At 39.0% G+C, this 21,560-nt stretch overlaps 1 protein-coding gene across 1 annotated transcript in view; it reads left to right on the top strand.

Moving 5' to 3' along the window:
• Window positions 1-21,560, top strand: part of LOC104927904 (CUB and sushi domain-containing protein 1) — a 294,884-nt gene that overhangs the window by 252,006 nt on the left and 21,318 nt on the right. Inside the window, exons 49-62 of the mRNA XM_027281351.1 lie at window positions 931-1,047; window positions 1,359-1,430; window positions 2,610-2,756; window positions 6,213-6,401; window positions 6,517-6,702; window positions 7,176-7,373; window positions 8,675-8,848; window positions 11,345-11,518; window positions 11,781-11,954; window positions 13,691-13,879; window positions 15,635-15,811; window positions 17,191-17,376; window positions 20,372-20,548; window positions 21,115-21,300. Of these exons, the coding sequence (XP_027137152.1) occupies window positions 931-1,047; window positions 1,359-1,430; window positions 2,610-2,756; window positions 6,213-6,401; window positions 6,517-6,702; window positions 7,176-7,373; window positions 8,675-8,848; window positions 11,345-11,518; window positions 11,781-11,954; window positions 13,691-13,879; window positions 15,635-15,811; window positions 17,191-17,376; window positions 20,372-20,548; window positions 21,115-21,300 (2,346 nt within the window). The remainder of the gene's footprint in view (window positions 1-930; window positions 1,048-1,358; window positions 1,431-2,609; window positions 2,757-6,212; window positions 6,402-6,516; window positions 6,703-7,175; window positions 7,374-8,674; window positions 8,849-11,344; window positions 11,519-11,780; window positions 11,955-13,690; window positions 13,880-15,634; window positions 15,812-17,190; window positions 17,377-20,371; window positions 20,549-21,114; window positions 21,301-21,560) is intronic.

Genomic DNA, 21,560 nt, shown 5'->3' with positions numbered 1-21,560 from the left:
TACACTTAGGCTGTCCATTTAATAAAAAACATGATAAATACTTCCTACCACTACTACTATTACTATCCACAGATCCATTGAAGAAGAGCTGTAGTATGACAACATAGTGTAGCCTTAATTATTGACAATGCATCTTGAAGAAAAAACCCAGCTGTGTACAACCAGCTCATCATCATTTCCAGTCTGTAGTCACATTTCATTTTGGGAAATGTCAATAAATTACTAAGTGAAGGACATTCGAATCTTCTTAATAGTCTTCTGAGGGATTAGTTTATTAAAATTAGGAAAGCCAATACACCAAAAACATGTTAAACTAGTAAATGCTGTTAAAATATTGTTAATACCCAAACATCAGTAGGTGCTTGTAGCAGCTCTTGGTATTTCTGAGACAACTAGTTTGAATCTCTTTTGAGAAATGATTTTCTTCCAGCTACAGATAAGTTTGAAGAGATGCTTAGCTTCCGCCATCATGTGGGCTGAACAGAGTGTCCTTTCCATTGCTAAACAGCAGAAAAAGAAACCATTACTCTTGTAAGAGGACATGCAACCAAAGTGCTCCACCACATACCTTAGTGTTCAGCTCCTTTTGTGTGAAATCCTGTTACCATTCATCTCACAGAAAGATTGGGAGAGGCTTCTGGTGTTTCGCCTTGTGCTCAAGGCTATTAAGTATGTACATGTTTAAAGACAGAATATGAGCATGTGGTCTTCAGATTCCACACATTCAGAAGGCCCCATAATGCCACCCCTACACACAAAACTTAAATTTCCACAGGCTTTTTGCATGTGTACTAGAAAACGGACAGATAATGGAAGTGGGCAGATGAACAAGAACGGGGAGATGGATGTAAAAGCCATAAATTGGAAAACAGATTTGCTAGAGCAAAAGAAAACTTGGAAAAGTTTTCACAGTTTCTATTACCTCTCCAGCCCAGTGTCCAGCCAATGAGGAGCGGTCTTCGTCTTCAGGGGTGATTCTAAGCCCCGGGTTTCCTAGCAACTACCCCAACAGCCAGACATGCTCGTGGCTGCTACATATGGTTCCAGGTACAGTGTGTGTTAAGGAGAATCATATGTAAGGTTATGTGAAGGATCTAAATATTCATGTGTGTGTACGTCTATATTTGTGTAAAGTGTGTGTGTCTGTTTTTTTAGATTGTGTATGTGCAGGTATTTGTTTGGAAGGCTGTGGGGTGCATGTGTGCATGGGCATCTTTCTTGCTTTGAGAATGAATATGGAATGTGTGCATATCTCCCTACATTTGTGAGTGTGTGTATGTGTGTGTGTGGTATACACTTTATTTTCCATATTGCAGCTCTTGGGATGTGGTTGTAAATGATTTTGTCTTGTTTTCCAGGTTACACCATCAATATCTATGTGGAGATGTTTCACAGCGAGAAACAGTTCGATGAACTGGAGATTTTTGATGGTAGGGAAAGCTATTCGCCACACTTGCACCTAGACACACGCACACATTGTCACATGCTGATTTAATGCATGTTTGTTTGTGAAAAGCAGCACAACATTTAATTCTCATCGATGGTGCCCCCCCCAGGAGCTCTTAGTAGGTTGTGTAACAGTAAAAGTGAACGTGCAGATCAGATTGTGTGTGTGGATTTTTTGTTTACATTGAACTTTAGACAACTTTCTAAAACAATCTTGGGTAATTTCACCGAGTGACAATTAAGTTTTTGTTAGAATTATTGCCAGGATGAGATTATCACTTAAAGTCATGAAGTCCATTTACAGTGGCTGCAGCATTTAGTAAAACAGCAAACTTCATAACAAGCCAGCAAAACACAAACAAGATCTTACTAGCTTTTGAAATATGTGCTTCGTATTGGAAGCAGGGTTAAGCATATATGCTACTACTAATATCTGTCTCCCACTCAGCTCTGTCTCTTTGTATTTATGTTGCCTGGTCCTAAACAGACTGCCTGTCGCTGCCTTTGATGTTGCAGACAGCAGTGGCATCATTGTTAAGTAGGCGGCTGTGACTTTTCTCTGATTTGTTGTAGCATTGTTGAAAGGAACAAAATGTCAAAAGATGTCAACACTACAGCTGATTCACTTTATGTAGACTATTTAATGAAAAAGTTTGAAAGAAATTGTGCATCTCTGTATACAAAAAAAACTTTTTTAAAAAGTTCATAGATGCATGGTGTGTATTTATAAACAAGACCAGACCAAACTTAGAGCTGCAACCGCTGCTTGATTCAAACAACTGACATTAGCACAGGTGGAGGTTTGTGATCTATAAACCTGAGATGGAGGTAAACAAAATGCTTCAGTCAGAAATCATGTACAAGAAGTAATTTGGGAGAATTTAGCAACTTAACGATGCTGTCACCCTCGTGTGCTGCATGTCTCGGAAACAATAAATTGTATTCTGACTGCAGCATATTATCTCCATCTCAGGTTAGGCTAATATTCATCTGGAAGATTGTGAGATTATTGGAATTTATGAATTCACTGAACCACACATATGAAAAATAATGTTTGTCTAATTTTATTTCTGTGATGACCTTCCTTTCCCGCACATACACAGACCACTAAACAAAAGGTTGAGTCTGTGCAGTTCTTCAGTCTTGTTCATTTGTTTCTCTAGGGTCCTCGGGACAAAGTCCATTGCTTGTTGCTTTAAGTGGTAACCACTCATCTCAGCTGAACTTCATATCTAAAACTAACCAGCTCTATCTACGATGGTCCACTGACCATGCAACCAACAAGAGAGGATTCAAGATACGATACGCAGGTACATACAATATCTTTCATTTTCTACCATGCTTCTTTCTTTCTCTGTTCAAAAGATTTTTTTTTCTTTTTAAATATAGATGTGCATTTTTGCAGGAAGAAAAGCTACAAGGCAACAAGGTTTTAACTCTGACTTTACACATAGCACAGAACATTTTACTCATCCTGCTATGCTAATTTTGGCTGAAGTAATTTGTTTCTACTAGTGTGAATAACCAACCCCGGTGCCTTTCTTATCGAGAAAATGAATTGATGCATCAGGGTTGTAGGTACCTGAGCCATGATCATTTATAGAGCACAATTAGAAAATGTCCCTTTTAATCCATCAGGCTAATTAAGAACAAAAGAGAAATAGTGAGTCCAATTTGTTAAGTTGACAGTTTGTTTCAGATTGGGTGTATTATCTCTGCAGGTTCTTACCAACACTATAGTGTACCATTAGCTTTGTTCAATTTGGTTTGTGAGTCATGGGTTTTAACTTGTGAAGAATTTGTTGAAGATGACCACCAATCTCAGTCATAGAAAATACAATTTACAGTGACACTGATCCTGTTTGGGCTTGAGATGAGTGAGTCACAAGGTCACTCTCCTGGCACTCTGTACTGCCAAAATGTGTGATATATTTTAGTTTGTGGATTATATCAGCACAATGGCCTGAAGTAATAGTATTGTCTTTTCCCCATGGTGTTGTATTGGCCTGGAATGGAAGCTATACAGAGAACAGAAATTTATAGTAGAGATTTTTCACTTACATACACTGTTATACTTTAGTGTGCTTTATACTGAAGCACATCATACATATTGCACAGTATGCATTGTAATGTATATTTACTTTACATTCATTAATTGCTTATAACATGGACCGCTTCTCTGAAGGCCTGTTTGAGGTTAAGACTTGGTTTTAGGGTTAAGCTAACAATTCAGGTGAAGCTCAAGGGGTAAGCAATGTATTTTGTCTATCAGGGTCCGCACATTTGTGTATGTGTGGGTCTGTCATGTCTACAGTTTAGGCTGATCACTGCTGCATTTACCTTAACATTCTTCAAATGTTCTATGCTGGCTTTAGCTGTGAAATTACCTTGGTGCCATTGTTTATAATTGCATCATGTTTATGTATCCACTGTCTTTCTAAAAGCGGCAATAGCCTCACCGCTTGTGTGCATGCTTCATAGTGATTCACTTTGATTCCCCTCCTCTCTTTCTGCCTCTGTCTCTCTGTACGGTTGAATGTGTGTGGGAGGCACATTGGCGAGTTTTAAGTAGGTATCAGCAATGGTAGTTGTATCAATACAATTTATCTCAGCATATTTTTACAGCATACTTGAGAACAAAGCTATTATATTTATCATATTAACATTTAAAGTTGTATGGTCAGTTTCAAATGGGACAAAAGCCAGAATAAACAAGTTTGTCAGTATCTCAGGTTGTTGTCAGCTGTCACAGATGGGTAAAAAGATTATGACAAAATAAGCAATGAGTATGATTATAAAGGTAAGCATTGAGTTGACATTTTATATGTTTTATAGTAGATTATATAAGGGCCATGGTCATACTGTAAACTGATAGAAGCCAAGGTATTCAGATGAAGCAGCCTATGAAGCTGTTGGAACCAACCACATAGTTTAGTTCTACTGTAAGCAGATACAGTGCAGATATAAGACTGAGTCAGCTGCTGAGAGTCTTCTCTTTGTTTGAGACAGAGTAGGATTCAAGTACGGTGCATTGCGGTGGTTCAGAGAAAGGTTTCTGCTATTTGAAAGACTCGTGGAGGTAGATGCAGTAAGCAAGAATGATGGTCAGCTGGACTGCTGAGCTGCCCATGGACTTTGGATGAAACTTCAAGTCACGGGGGCCAGTTAGTGTTGGTTAGCCTAGTGGAAGCAGAAACGCATACTGGTCGTGTCAAGCCACAGAGTAGCTGCTGTTTAATTAGGTGTGAGGAAGATTTAAAGGTAGCTTAAATCTACATTATGTCCTGGCTAAAGAATGATGACACCTGTCAGAGCCCTTTGTATATTTATGACAGCACAGTCTGAGTGAGTAAGAGTAAACCAAATCATCAACACATTATCTAAGTATTTCGCAAATATTATGAGCACAGTAATGTACAGCAAGTTGCCTAATATAGTGTGCGTCATTTTTCACTTGTACATTGTCCATTGCCCTGCAGCTGATGGACAAAGGCACTATGCACTCTCTCTCTATCTCTCTCTCGCTGCATTTTCCAGTCTAGCACATTGCACATGACATGTGATTTCACATCACAGGGAAGAAATAGCTTCAGAACATATCTCATTATCCTGTCCACATATGCAAAATTACACCATCCACAATATATTTTTTGACAGGAATTTCTCTCTCTTCTCCCTTCAACAATTTCCCACTGGGATTAATAAAGTACCGCGTCTGTCTTTCTCGCTATTGTAACCCAGTTAAATAGGAGGGGTGAAGTGCCCAACATTTTGTGTTTTTTCTCAAAGGTAATGCACAGTTTTTCTTAATGCAGGAATTCAAATTTCAGTCTTTCTTGCAGACTGGAAGGGAAGTAATTTTTACCCAGACAGTCTCAATAAATTTGCCAGTGCATTTCAGTATTAAACAACTGATCCTCGGATATGGAGGCCCTGAGATAAAATCTTATCCAAGAGGAGTTCATGTCCTTTTATTAAAATTGCAAACGCTCAGTAGTAAGGAATGAAAGAAGTGGCTTCCCTCGACTGAATATAATCCAAAGAGGTGCTATGATAAGATATAAAGTTAGTGGTGCAGATCAAACAGATTAGAGCAGATAGAGTGAGCAGAAGAGAGGCCATATGACTCATTGGTGACACGGATGCATGAGATACTTCTTTAAAAAGGTTTATAAATGAAAATGATTGAAATTATAGAGTAACTCTGTTGTCTTGACTGGAGATGTGAAGCTAAATGGGAGAAGAGCCAAAGTCAGGTAGAGCATTGTCCATGTCGGACAGAGACGGGAGAGCCAAGTGGTTCGTTTTGGCATGTTCTGCTGGATGTTTAGATTGTTCTCTATGCTCTGCTATGTTCTGCTTTTAAATTTAGGTTCAGGAAGACAAAAACATTTCATTACTTGGAAAGGTTTCAGAAATTGAACTTTATTTGCTACCAGTATTCTGTTTGTGTTTGTAACTTGTTCACAGGTCTGTAAATCGTTCTATGTTAACTAAACTCACTGACTGTGCTGCTAGCTGTAATTCCAGAAGTGACATAGATGACAGTTGATTGGACTTTCATTCCAAATGCCTGGTAATGGGAGCATTAGTGCTGTGATGTTTCCAGACTCGCCCATGGAGCTACCCTTCAGTTGTCTCCCCTGCATAGAAGATGAATTAGATTAGCCTGGTAATCAGTGGAGTGTCCTGTGAGGTGAGAATACAGAGAAACACTTTTAGTTCACTTTTCTTACTGTGTCTTCTGGTTTTTTCTGCCTCTCCAGCTGCCTACTGTAGTATCAATGATCCTCCAATGAATGGGGGCGTGGTCAACCGCACCAAACTCCGTCCAGGTAGCAGGCTTCAGTTCTATTGTAACCGTGGTTACCGCCTGGTAGGCTCAAGCAATGCCACCTGCAGGCTCTACCCCAATGGGCTTTTCCAGTGGGACGCACCACCACCATTTTGTCAAGGTAAAAAAAATTAAACACACTTTATAATCTGAGGGATGATGGAAAAAGTTGACAAGCATTGAAAAGTTGTACTTTGAGAAGGATTCCCCCTACAACACATTTCTCCTTGTGGCAGCTATCTCATGTGGAATCCCTCAGTCTCCGGGCAACGGCAGCTTCCATGCTAACCAGTACACTGTTGGTAGCCAGGTCACCTATCACTGTAACCACGGTTACCACCTTGACTCTGGTGTTCCATTGACAGCAGTGTGTTTGGAGGATGGCAGCTGGAGTAATGTTGCCTCAGCCCCCAGATGTCTACGTAAGTATTTTTAAACTATTTAAAAGCAGGCAAGAATATGAGTTGACAGAAAGAAAAAAAACTTCTTCCTCTGTGGATCAGGAGTTTTTATGGTTGTCATGTTGTCTCTGTAGAATAGTAGAACTTCAAGCTCAGAGAGTATGACTAATACTGTATATAATAAGTTTGCACAATGTGTATTTTAGTGTTTTAAACACATCATTATAAACTCACTTTTCTAGCTTCAAAATTGTCATACCCTATCAGTGTGTGCATTATAGCTATCTGCAAGGTGCTACTTATCAGATAATACCTTAGGTACCTAAAAGATAATAGATTATGAATTCTAGATTGTTGAAGCTTATTTGTTATTTAGTGTTGCCATGTAAACAGAAACCACAGGACAGAAAATAGTCAAGAGTTAAGGACATAAATGAAGCTTGAAAACTTTAATTGAATACTTTATTTTAATTTGATATCATTTTATGTTCCAGCAATTCACTGCCCCAGCATTGATGGCACTTTGTCAGATCACATGACCTACCGCCTGCTATCCGGTAGGCTAGCAGAGTTTGGTTCTATGGTGATGCTGGAATGCTCAACAGGGTACTATTTGGGTGTGGGACATCGGACTCTTCGCTGTCTTGCCAACGGCACCTGGGAGGGGTCAGATGACCCAGCTACATGCAAGAGTAAGTATTGGTTCAAACTACTATCATATTATGTTGTGTGCTTCGACACCTCCTTCTGCACTTGTGGTGACATATAACTTATTTATGAGTCTACACAGACTTAGCCTTACCTACAATTTTATTATGAGGTTCATTTTAAACTGAGTTGATACACATCCCCGGATGTATTCACACTCCTTTGTACTCTACACTCCATAATCACAAAGGGATTAAAAAGAAATCTCATACACTCATGTATGACATTCCTGTGTAAGCAGGGAACTTATGCACACAGCAGTAAGGAAATCAGAGGAGAAACTAGAAAATATTTTCTCCATAAAATGTCAGAAAGTTTCAGCAAAGTAAGTGATATAGTTGAATTAGTGCCATAAAGTGTTATGTTCTTCTCGTACCAGGAGGATAAATTTACATAGTTCATTAACAGACATGTGGGGCGCAGACGATGGGAATGACAGAGGCATCAGTCACCTGATTTTTAAGTCAGTGTAGCATCAGAATTATTGTTATTTTAAACTAGAAAAGTTACACAATGGGACTTTGTTAATTTATTCCTCTTACAACTTTTTTTTTTTTTTACCAGGGATACCTCAATCGCTGCACAGTCTCAAGACAATGATAATTATATAAATATATATAGCTGAAGTATAGGCTGAAGGCAGCCTATACTTCCTAAATCTGGGGTCTACAGAATGTGGGCAATAGTGTAAGATTGTTTTTTGAGTTACTACAGTGTTACTATTTAATTTCTTTATTTCATAAAGAGACATTGTAAGATAGCATAGTGACTCTGAAATGTTTTCAATAGGTTATAGATTTTCTTAGCACTGCATAATGTATGACATGCCAATGAAAAAGTCAAATGCGTACACTTGAAAGGTTTTAAGGAATATTAAATATCGAGGTCTGTCTTACATTAGAACAGTGCTTCTCAAACTTTATTTTACTACATTTGAATTTATTTCTTCATTTTTTCATGTTCCAGTATTTGAGTTACTACCTTACTGCAGCAGCTCTGCAGCAGGATTTGGCAAAGTAACAGAAGTGTCTATTCTTCAAGTTGGCCAATGGTTTGAAAACAGTGTCTCTTAGGACATTAAGGGAGACAAATCTCAAAATTTCTGACCCAAATCTAATACAGCTAGATATTGTATTGGAAAAAAACAAATTTACAGTGTTTCAATTCAGGATGACGGTCTACAAAGAGAGAAAATAGTACCAGCTAACCTATAATACTATGTAATATCTTATGTCCAGTACCTTTCTGTAACACATGCTCTCATCATATTTATTTTATCATTCAGTCATCTCCTGTGGGGAGCTTCCTTCTCCACCTTTTGGGACCAAACTGGGGACATTGACCACTTTCGGAGCAACAGCAATCTTTATGTGTAACCATGGTTACACACTGGTGGGGTCACATGTCCGAGAGTGTGGCGCTAACGGGCTGTGGAGTGGTGCAGAGACCAGGTGTCTAGGTAAGGTCCATTAGATGTGATAGTGTGCATTGTGTTTTGCTACTCTGGGATGAAAATGAACAATATGATCAATAATGAAAGTACATTCAGCAGTTTGAATGGTGTGAATCATTGAAACCAAAAGAAAGGTCACATTCATTAGGAATTAAGTGAAGTAAGTTGTCATTTAGAAAAATAAAAACAATTAAAGGAGTGACATTTTTACATTTCTGTATAAAATCCAGTCTGATTAATGCCTGTTATCAATAGTCAGACTGGCTGCATTTACAGTCTCTTATTTAATATAAATTCCAATACTCTGAACATGTTAAAATGTACATTATGTACAAAATATCAAAAGAAAAGAAAAATCATTCTTCCTTTGGCTGTGAGCAGTATCTTGTACAATTTCTCTAGACTAAATTGTGTGCAGGGCTTGTGTCAAGGACTTTCTTTGCAAAGACTTGATTTTTATGGAAATGTGTGAACATTTTGGGCTGAAATATGTACCACCAGAAACTGAATTTGAATCATTTATATTTGAATTGCTTAACTTGAATAATTGCATTAAAAACTGCATTTGAATCACATAATTTGAATTTGTATTGTTCAGTTTGATTCATTGCACTGAAAAACTCAATCTGAATTGTAATTTGAAATTGAATTTATTAGTTTGGAACTGAACATTCAGTTCTCACAATTCAAATTTAATTTTCTGTGACAAGCATCCGGGTAGTTGAGACAGAACAATCGAGCACAGATACACAGGACGCCTCTTCGGCCAATCAGCACCTACGTTTCTGAGCACGTAACATAGTGGTCATTTCTTCAACAAATCGACCAGATGTTTTCTGTTCACAGAAAACTGAATTTGAATGAGACAAAGTGAGAATTTAATTTCAAACTGAACAATACAAATTCAAATTATATGATTCAAATTCAGTTTTTTAATGCAATTATTCAAGTTAAGCAAGTCAAATTCAAATATAAATGATTCAAATTCAGTTTCCAGTGGCACATATTTCAGCCCATAGAATATTTCCTACCTACACTTTATTAATACATGGGTTTGCTACAGGTGTCTAGGCCAGAAATAAGTAAGATAAACTGTGCACATGCCTCGGTAACACAGTAAATGATCTACTACTGGGACATGTTAATATTTAATACATTAAGGGCTTGATTTAGACCTTCAGTAAGCATTGACCAGAAATGATTAATCCTGATTTTACATGCACACTCTACTCTAGCGATTCAGCCTCAGAGTTACATGCCTGAATAAGATGCACATTTAATGTGATGACTGTATAAATCAAGGTGTGCCCACCTACACATTATTATTCTGAGATTCTAATGCTAACAAGGGTAGGAAAAATATACCTATAATAAGATTTGAAGTCACTAAGTCACAAATGAACACTGCTACAAATGTTGGTTTTGTGTGATTACATTGCACATCAGAATGTTGTTTATTACAAGCGATAAAATCTGATTTTCATCCAATCTAAAGTGACCACTCTTGATGATTGGTGTGATTGCAATTTGAAAGCTCTGTGCAGTCATTTCTCATCAGGTGCTATATTTATGTATCCCTCTAAGCCTACTTTTAAAGTCTTAAAGTCTAAAAGTTTATATACCACCAAAATGAGTTTAGAGCAAAAGATTGATTGAATAAATCAGAATCTACCTCAGAAGAACATGTTTATTGCTTTCAACAGTTTTGGTATTGATGGTAAAATGTCTTGTGTGTCCTAGTGATTAGAAATTAGACATCTCAATTTTGAGTAGATGGTGTTTAAAGTAAGGTAGAAGGTAGAAATATATGCATTGCATCAGCATTAATCTATGAAGAGTTTGCAAAAATAATCAATGTTCTAGATGTCTATTTTTGCAGCGTAATCATCATTCAAGACAAGAAAGTGTATTCGATTATTCGGGGAAAAAACTGTATTAAATGTCAGATACATCAAACAGTACTGGGCTTTAGTCATCAAGTTTATGAGGCACAAAAACATGAAGCAAGGGATTGACTGTGAAACATGGGTGATAAGTCTCTTTACAGCTGAAATGGTATTGAATACAATTTAATGATTCTCCACACCTAAGCTCTCAAAATGTGTCCTGTGATTTATGTGCTCATGTTTTAAGTAATCATCAAAGCATGTGGCACTCTTAGGCCACTTAGAGAGTGCAGACCGATCGTTTAAATGTCCTGATTTTAACAGACCTTTAGTGAAACTGAAATTGCTGCATGGTTATGACTTCAGTCACGGAGTTGTGCTGTCTTTGAACATTGATTTGGAGATGTGCCCCAATGTCAGTCCTCCAAAATTCAGTATTAAGACAGCTGCTGTACATCGTTTAGGAGTGTAACTGTTGAGATAATAAGGTGTTTTAAGGTCCTAACTATGAGAATACTCAACTAGCACTGATGACTTTTAAGCCCAAGATAGGGAAAGTGAGTTTAAGCTGTTTCTCATTGAACTACATTAATGTCTATCATTTTGTCTTTTCCAGCTGGTCACTGTGATTCCCCAGATCCTATAGTCAATGGCCACATTAGTGGAGATGGCTCTAGTTACCGTGACACAGTGGTGTACCAGTGCATGTTAGGATATCGCCTAATCGGCACATCAGTCAGAATCTGTCAGCAAGACCATCGGTGGTCTGGAACCACACCTGTCTGCGTCCGTAAGTACTTTATGATGCCAAAACCACTGCAGTATTGTATGATGATTTATTGTTCTTCCATTGACTGTGAAAAGTTTTTTTGCTCACTCTGACCCTTTCAGGTTTCAAATTGTTCTTTCACTCTTTCACTATCTCTGCAGAATCTATCCGTCACAACAAAAAGTTGAATCACAATATATCAAGTGAAAAAATACCACACTGATGCACATAATGCTTTTTCCACACGTCCAGTTTCTATTCATTCTTCTCTCTACTCCCTCAGCTATCACTTGCGGTCACCCCGGCAACCCAGCCAATGGACGGACCAACGGCAGCGAGTTCAACCTCAATGATGTTGTCAATTTCACCTGTAACAGAGGTTACGTCCTCAGTGGAAATGCTCGCGCTCAGTGCCGACTCAACGGACAGTGGAGCAGCCCCCTACCAATCTGCAAAGGTCACATACACATGTATTAACACAGAGTTACAGAAAAATTCCCATGTACATCTCTGTAAAACCTTTAGTTTAGTTGAAACAACTCTTCAGATTAGAGTGGGCAGGAGAAAATCTGTTCACTTCTTGTATATGTTAAGAACAAGGAAGTTGTGCACATATGCTTTGTCATTATGGTGGAGGAATGATTTTATGCTGTCTTCACCTATGTTTTCATTTTCATATAATTAAATTGAGATAACATTGTTTTAATAATGTTGCAACCTCCTCAGATCTTAGCAGCTGGCAAGTAAAATGTCAACATGGAGTAATGGCCACAATGACAAAAATTGGATCCAGACTTTACAGAAAAATGGATTTTCCTTTAAAGTCACGCATTTTAGTATTTTCTTCTAGCTACAGTATGTCAACTGGAACATTTCTGGCCAAATCTATTGCCAGCAGACTGTAAAATTGAGAACTGAATAATGGTAACGTAAACACACACAGCATTGAGATGTATTCAACCAAAATCAGTAGTGTGTGTCTGTGTTTCTACAAATAGACTAACAAATGTATATGTAAGCACACACATACACATACAGCTGGGTGCCCAGTCCAGAGACATGTTCTTCTTGTCTGTTAACCATGCATGATCGTTACACTACAAGGCTCCCCAGACCTCTGGTAGTGTAACGGTTATGATATACTAAAACGCACACGCACGCACACACAAACGCAGGCAGGCATTCTGCACAGTCATGAGAGCAGATCAATATAACATAGCCGCTCACATGGGTTTTCCATTGAAGGGATTCATCCTCGCTTGCTTGCTTTCTCCATCTCTCCTCACTTTTTCTGTCCTCTCCCTCTCTCTCCCTCCCAACAGCAGCTGTCAATTATGAGACTGAAACTTTCTTTGTTCCCATAGGGTGCCAGACACTCTCACCCCCACACACACATACACACATATCTATGTCCCCCATGGACTTTGAATTTGAGTGAATGTCAGTCTCCCCAGTGACATGTGGAAAATAAAACTCCACTCTTATTAGACTGGTATCCACCCAGAGAGCAGAGCAGAGGAGAAAGGACCAGAGAACTCGAGAAAACTGCTGGGTGTGACATAAGAGCTGTTTAGAGTGGAGAATTTGCAACACTGTGATTTAGGGTTTAGTACTAGAAAAGTACCCAACCACGTCCTGCTATCTGGAGGTTATTCTGTAAAAATTCAGCTCCATTATGTTGAGATTCAGTTCATTTTCATTTTGTCTTTGATTCATGTAAGCTGATGTCCCCACTCACAGTGTGGAATGTATGCAAAAAATTCCCACATAGGAATGAAAACTAACACCCCTGGCACGATAGATGGATGGACTGCACTTACAGTAAAGCTTAATGGATAAAGCACTTTCAATTGGCTGCTCATTCATACATGCTCACACACTGATGGTGACAGAGCTGCCAGGCAAGGTGCTGGCCTGTCCATTTGGAGCAACTTATGGTTCAGTTTCTTGCTGAAGTGTCTGTTAAATGGGAAGTAGTGAATACATGTAAATGAGTGATTTCAGACACAGCCTTTGACACAGCTTTTGAACTTCTCTTCACTATTGTTTTATTATCAGTACTATTTGAATACTAGCACAATCCATATGCATCTATGTCCATGTGAACCATTTTGATCTAAACAAAGTGAACGATTCCTGTCTATAGGAAGTATTTAAATAGGTTCTAAAAGTGTCTACTGCTTTCTTCTGCAGTGGTGAACTGTTCAGACCCTGGCCTTGTGGAGAATGGTGTCCGTCAGTCTGGCCTACGTTACCCAGAAATCTTCAGCTATGGTGTAACTGTGGCAATCCACTGTAAACGAGGTTTTTACCTCCTGGGCTCTGCACTCCTCACATGCCAGCATGATGGACGATGGGACCGGCCAATCCCTCACTGCCTAGGTATGGATGGCCAAACAAACTATGTACTGTATGAGATAGTATGAAAGTTATTTGAATTGAGAGAAAAAATGTCAGTGCAAGTTTAGAAGACAAATGAGACAGAAGCAGAGACAGAATAAGTATTATACTGACATCCATAGGCCTATAATGAAAATGTTTGTTCTATTGTGTCACAACTTTTGAAAATTCTGCAAAAAACGACAGAAGTTTGTCATGCTGAACACAAGTAGTCATAGTCAGGTGGATTTCTATTTATTTTTCTTTATATTTGTCAGGAAAAGCTATTTGAGGAATGAAATGCCTTGAAGAGTCACTGGGAGGATGATGAGTAGTGAATGAGAAACTGAGAGAATAAGCGAGGGTTCAAAGTAGAAAATGGGAGGGAAGTAATCAGAGAAGGAGGGTGAGACTATGCAAGAAAGAGGCTTCAAGGTGAGCATGTTTGTGTGTGTCTGTGTGTGTGTAGAAGAAAATGTGAGCATGTGTCTTTTAGGGCAATGGGTGTTCATGTCAGAGAGCTACCATGGCATGATGGAAACATAGAGATTAAACTAGAAAGTGATACAGAGATAAAGAGAGAAACACAGAGGGGTGAACAGGATGAGGAGACAGTAACAGAGAGGTGGAGATGAGGAATCAGACATAGAAGGAGAGAGGGCCAGACACTGGTGAGACGCTGGTGCATCGAGCATTACATTCGAGAAACAAGGTCTTATCGCAAAATTGGGGGGAGAGGGGTGATGACTGAGGGGCAAGGAGAGGATGGAGTAATATAATTTGGGGGTAAGGGGAGATATCGGAGGACCAGCCATTTGACCGAAATAGAAAATCGAGAGCAGTTTCATATCTGTGTCCTCCAGAAACCTGTGCTCTGTAAAATGTCGATTTTTTTTTTTCAAAATTGAAGAAAAAGCTAGAAGTTTTTTTTTTCGCTGATGTCCGTTGCTGTGACACAGTGGAATGATTTCTACACAGAGGAGAAGGAGAGAGACTACTTCTATGTTTTCTAGCTAAAGGGAATTTAATTTGAGATGAGTTATTGGTTCTCTCTCTTTCTCTCTCTCCCTCGCCCTCTGTCTCTCTCTCTCTCTCAGGCAATTCAATTAAACTCAATAAAAATAAGCTTTACTGGCATGATTGTATACGGCCATACAGTATAAGCAAAGCAGTATATTTAATCATGTGTTTATGTACAATTATGATTCTGTATTATAAATATACAGTACAATATTATAAAGTTCTAAGATAATACAAAGCGTGCTTATGTTTAAGGAACATACTGCATATCCTTTGCTGTGTTATACACCTCTCTCCAATAATCATTTACTGTCTATCTCTGTATCAAATTGGTCGTGGTCGGGGGTTGATAACAGGTTTGTAGAATAAACGTCTGCTAAATTATGATTTAAAGACATCACAAGTTTTTTTTTTAACTTTTAGATGAAAAAGATAAGATGAAAAATAACTTTTTTTTTTTTTGCTCTGTTTTTTTTTTCCTCCAAACCTAATGAATATTTATCTGCAATCCGTGTATTTGAGACAGTAAAAATGAATTGGTCCTCGACGTAGTTCACAAACCTTATTTGATTCTCTATCCCTTGTGTGTGTACTTGTGTGTCACCTTCTCCTTCTAGCTGTCTCCCTCAATGACCTAGCTGCACTATCTAATGCAGTAGTATCTGGAATCTATAGTTGGACACAATCACACACTAACACCCTCTCTCTCTCTATTTCAATCTGTCATTGTCTCTATAGCTATTTCCTGCGGTGACCCCGGTGTACCCCCTAATGCAGTAGTATCTGGGACCCACAGTTGGACATATAGTTCTGTGCTGCAGTACTCATGTTTGCCTGGAGGGGTGTTGGTGGGCAACTCTACTCGCCACTGTCAAGAGGACGGCACATGGAGTGGAGCACCACCGTACTGTACTGGTAAAGGCAAACTGGTCATCAGCATGCCTGTAGTGGTTTCCAGCTGGTACAATTGCACAGTGTAGATAGTCTGTTACACTGTCACATATTTTCATGTTGGCTGTCTGGTTCACAGAGTGTTTCTAAATCTAAAGCAATCACACCCACTTATATCAGCAGCATCTATACTGAGACTGCCAGCAGGGAAATGTGCATCATGAAATAACAAGAAATGCTTTTTTGATGAAAGTGTTTGTAGAAAAGCTACTATATGTATATCTCCAACCACGAAAACAATTGCCAGGGTACGCTTACCAGTAGATGATGCTATACATAGATGCAACACATAGATCAGACCACGTAAGTACGAATAAAAAAACACAAACAACAACATGAAAAACTCACTGCTTAAAATAAAATTTCTCTGACTTCAGTGAGCTGAAGAACAAAATCTGTGAAAAGAATGAAAAACTGGTTCAGCTGTCAAAAAATAGTATCATCTGGTGTAACAAGAGTGAGCCTTATATCGCAGGCAAGTCAGTATGCAGACGTCTCTAGTGTGTTGTTGCTCCAGCATAACATACTGCATAATGTCACCTGTAGCCTACAGGTGGAAGAGTCCTGGTTTACTACTCGTGTTCTGTGCTGCTCTACAGTAGGCTTACAGAGATCCTACAAGACTACAACCGATCATTTCCAAACTCAGCATCAACTGTCTCAACAGCTGAAATGCAATAAGCTTACTCCGCTGGCCTCAGAAAAGAATGCTCAGCAGGGCAAAATCCATCCTGCAGCAGAAGACTTCATTGAGATGCAAGACGATGCATTTGGAGCTGTACCCTGTTAAACTCACAAATCCCTACCGATGGAATTTAAGCTCCTAGAATTGTGACACGCTCAGTGCTTTTAATGCTAGAACAATTTGGTATAGCCTAAATGCAAAGTACAGTTCTACAAAGTGTTCGTGCCCGGGTATGCGCTTGCACTGTATGGGTGTGTGTGTGTGTGTCTGTCTGTCACTATATATGGAAAGATTGAGTAGGAAAAATATTTGTGCATTTTCAACATCACAAATGCATTTCAGTTGTTGTTGCTGTAGCATGAATGTGTGCATATATTTTTAGCATGGTGGCCCCGGTGAGAGACGACCTTCCAAACCTGTGTTTACCACTGAGTTACATAAAATCACTAAAACCTATTAGGAGGCTAATGGACATCAGTTAAATACAGCTGTTGTTGCTTCACATTAACTGTATCGAGTGTGTATTTGGATTTTTTTATGGATGTGTTTCTATGTGTGCTGTGTGTGTCATTAGGACTGTGTGCTTCAGTGGTGTGCATGTATTTAGCTGCTGGTCTGTGTTTGGTACATTAACTTTATTTCTCATTTCTCACTATAGGTGTAAGTCCAGGAATCTGTGGAGACCCAGGGATGCCTCCCCACGGTGCCCGTCTGGGAGGGGAAGAATTTAAAACCAAGAGCCTGCTGCGTTTCAGCTGCGAGGCGGGGTATAGTCTGATTGGCTCTGCTGAGAGGACCTGCCTTCACAACGGCACCTGGAGCGGCACGCAACCTGTCTGTCAAGGTAGGGAAGAGTGGCAATGACTGCACCTGACTCATATCGCTATGACAACATTCTAGTCTATTTTCAGTCCAAGATGCCTATTCTACAGCTCAGACTTCAAACAGAAAATCACCTTCACTTTTTATAGAGATATCATAGCATCATCACAGCACTTGGTTCTGTAGTATTGAATATGAAAGTAGTGAATCTCTACTACAGTCAGAACATATATTTTCAGGGATGTTGTGCATAATATTCTATTTATAAGCACCCTTTATCACCTCTGTTGTAGAAGACTGGTGCTTTATACACAGGGCTTGGATTTGTCAACATAGCATGCTGAATTGTCTGTTTAGAAAACATCATACATTTTGATACCAAGTTATCCAAGTCTCATTTGAGTTTACCTTTGGGTCCCAACCCAGATTCTATAAAACACTGCTGTAAAAATAAACTTTGCTGTAAAATGTAGCAGTGCAGATTTGATATGAACCCAAAGTGCATTTGTGGCATATGGACTTAATTATTTAGCATTTTATGAGAAAATAAATCAGCTCAGCCGCCAAAGTTGAGCAGCTTAATCTCTCCCTTGGAGAATAGAGAAGCATCAGGCTACTCGGCATGCTCGTGATAGTAAGTACCAACCAGTCCATTATCAAACAGACACGGCTTAAAGCACATTAAATACATTGTACATAAAATATACATTGTGTTAATTAAGTTTACACACGACTGTGTGTAGAGTTAAATGTATTGTATGTATGTATAAGCTTAACTTAAGCCACAGTATGAATCATCATCCTTCAGCTGATTTTTCATTTTTCATTCACACAACACATAAATTAAAACATTTAAGTAGTGATCTAATGTGCTGACAACTGTTCACATTTTTCATCCAACAGAAATTAGCCCCAAGTTCGCATAATGTAAGAGGTTTAGAGGTTTATGGAGGAGTTTGTTGGAAAAAAAAAGAAGGTTCTAGTTGATGTTTGTGTGTGTGTGTGCATGTTTGTATCTGTGTGGCCCAGTTACACTGAAGTGTGTCACTCCTAACTGACTGAGCGGGATCTTACATAGCTCTGTGGTAATAAAGTGTGTCCTATACAACAGCAGTTTTCAAAGACACTCTTTAAACCCATGGGGGTTTAGGGGAAATTAAAGTGCGTCCCAATAGTGCAGTAGAGATACTGGAATCCTAAGATGCTGCCTGTGTTGCCTTCCTTATTCCCAACTATGTTTGACTAAAATACTGCTGACATTAACTCCAGTGTACTTCACTCAGTTAGATAGATGGGCTGTGGTTGAGCAGTAATTACAGTGAATAAAGTTTCGGTGTACGGTCTACGTTCTACCACCAGTATACTAAATATAGAAGGTCACACTGACATAAATAAAAAAAAAACAGCAGCGCATCTTTTCACACAAATAAATGTATTTAGTTTTTTTTTGTTTCATACCAAAATTCCATATTAGTAATAAATATCCATTTTATTAAATATTTGTATCTACTGATTTATATAAAATCAATATCCATCAATATTTAAGACCGCATCTATTTTATTATTATTATTTTTTTTAAATCTCTTGCGAGGGTATGAAAACAACCGAATTTTACTTCACCTTAGACGGGTGTGTGTGTGTGTGTGTGTGTGTCTGTGTGCACGCTGGTGTCTGTGTTTGTGTAACACTAATTATTTATGTCTGTCTACAGTTGTTTTTCATTAAGCTAATAGTGGTTAAAAGCTGATTCAGAAAGGATGAGACATCTATCACTGAGACACAAACACAAAGAAATCCATACACACATCCATACAGAAACCCACACACACACACATACACAGACTGTTGCTCGCAGCAGGTATGCTGATAACACTCACAGTAAGCAGCCCTAGACAGACACATAGTGATGTGCTCCACCTACACACTTTGTCACACACACACACACAAATACACACACCAAGAGTGGGTCTCTTTTTGGACAAAGCTTTTAAGGGCTCTAACTAATGAATCCCATCAATAGGTGTTTGATTGTTAAAGGCTGTCAGCTGTCATGATCTTATTAGTGAAATGTGCTTTGGTTGGTTGCTAATTCCTGTCTATTTTGTTAATGTGCTGTGCCAGCAAACTAAAGATTGATCAATGACTAATTCAGAAAAGAGAGCTAGTCCTTCCTCCTCTGCATTCATGTGTCCTCCCAGACACTTTTGTCAGTCAATTTGTACAATCTACCAGCAGTGGTTCAAAAATAAAGTAAGTCAATGATCCTAGCCATTGGCCTTGGCCAACAAAAATCTTGTTGCTGTTTCTTGTCCCGCAAGAACAAAAAGGGAAACCCTAAGATTCACTGTGAGAACAGCATGCTGTAAAGGCTTTAGTGTCGAGCCTGTGGAGGCAGCTGTGAAGACGAACACCAGCATGTCCTAATGAATGCTGCATGTCAAGCATACAGCAAATCTCAAATTCTATATATGTATTCTCTGTGCTCTCGTCACTGAGATTTTGTTCTCCCCAAGATAATTCAGGAAGGACATTGTCAACAGGTACTGACTGATAATTAGCTTTGCAAGCAGGCTGCATGCCCAATGCTTCTCCTTACTGTTATTTGTTTTTCCACCAAGTGTTGGAGGACTTACCACGGTGATCTTATTTAAAACACTGCTGCCACACATATTTGTATTTTTCCTGTTTTCAGTCACTGCTTTGCTCAGTGGCACTTTGGCTGTTATAGTGGGCACTGTAGATGTATTACCAGCCAGCCTCTAGCACACATTATTATTACAAGTGTAATAGTGTACATCTGCTATTCAGTGCTGGGAATCAGTCCAGCAACCTTTAGTTATTAATCATCTTCACTACCTCAAGGACACATTTAGAGTTATTTCCAGCTGACTCCAGTGATAAACTCATTATTGCAGCCTACAGCTGATCAACCTTGAATGACAGCAAGACAGTGTTGTTCACACTGATATTATCACTATGATTAATCACTGCTGTTTAATATTTCCTCACTTCTCAGCTGTATCCTGTGGTAACCCTGGCACCCCAGCACACGGCAGAATTGTCTTCAGTGATGGCATCACCTTTGGCAGCTCAGTGGCTTATGCATGCTGGGAAGGCTTCAAAACATCAGGCCTTACCACCAGACACTGCACGACAAATGGGACCTGGACAGGACAACCCCCAGACTGCACTGGTAGGGCAGGTTTAATATCATTGCTCCTCCTGTGCTATTACTGTTATTATTAGTGGTGGCAGGAGTCAGTATTATGACAAATTAGCTTCATTAGCTGTAGTACTACAAGAACGTCTGCAAATAGTATCAGTGTTAGAGCATGCATAGTGGTGTTTTTAAAGGATCCAAGAGGAGTATAAATAGTGTACGGACTGGGCAACCTTCTGCTGTACAGGTACAGGACTGTACATAAGTTTGTTGCGCCTGAGATTTCAACTTGTCGGTCAGAGGTTTGGGGAAAAGGAGAAAAAAGAAGGCGGGTGGTAGATGAACTGAAGAGGGGAAGTGCTTCAGGGAAGGCAGTCTCTGAGAAAGTTGAGTAGGAGGACAAGGTTAAGGGGCAAGAACGGAGAAGTAAAAACATCAGACTATCTTGGAAAGCACAGTGAGTTATAGTTACAGTAAAAGTATGAGATAGATAGAATATTAGATTAATGTGTCCAGCAATATTACTGCCCTGGTGTACTACATGACTGCAGGATTGCTAGAACACCTTCTGACAGTATTCATTATCTCATCTCATTCAGTAATCAGCTGTGGAGACCCTGGGCCAATAGGCAATGGGATCTATCTAGGAAGTGAGTTTACATACAACCACACAGTGACCTACCACTGTAACCCCGGTCACCTGATGGAACCACCTGGACCAAGACGAAGTGTTCTGCGCTGCACTAAAGATGGAACCTGGAATCAAACCAAACCCAGCTGTAAAGGTACGAAGAGCTGACACCCTAAATAACTGCTGTCAAAATAATGCCGGACAAGGGACAGGAACCTTTGAATTTATCTAAAGATGATAGATCCACGAGTTTAGGGTTTGATTGTTTACAGTCCAACAAATACTTTTTTAGGCTAATATCAGGACAGACATTTCACAGTTTTACTAGTTTAGTGTTTCGTTTTTTTAGTTTTGAATAATTCAATTTTAAAAGTCAGATGACATTATGTTATAAAATAAACATATTTTGCATGA

This window comes from Larimichthys crocea, chromosome VIII (assembly GCF_000972845.2).
Source record: "Larimichthys crocea isolate SSNF chromosome VIII, L_crocea_2.0, whole genome shotgun sequence".
Lineage (NCBI taxonomy): Eukaryota > Metazoa > Chordata > Actinopteri > Sciaenidae > Larimichthys > Larimichthys crocea.
Note: the sequence above shows the minus strand (reverse complement) of the source record. Positions and strands in the feature narration are given on the sequence as shown.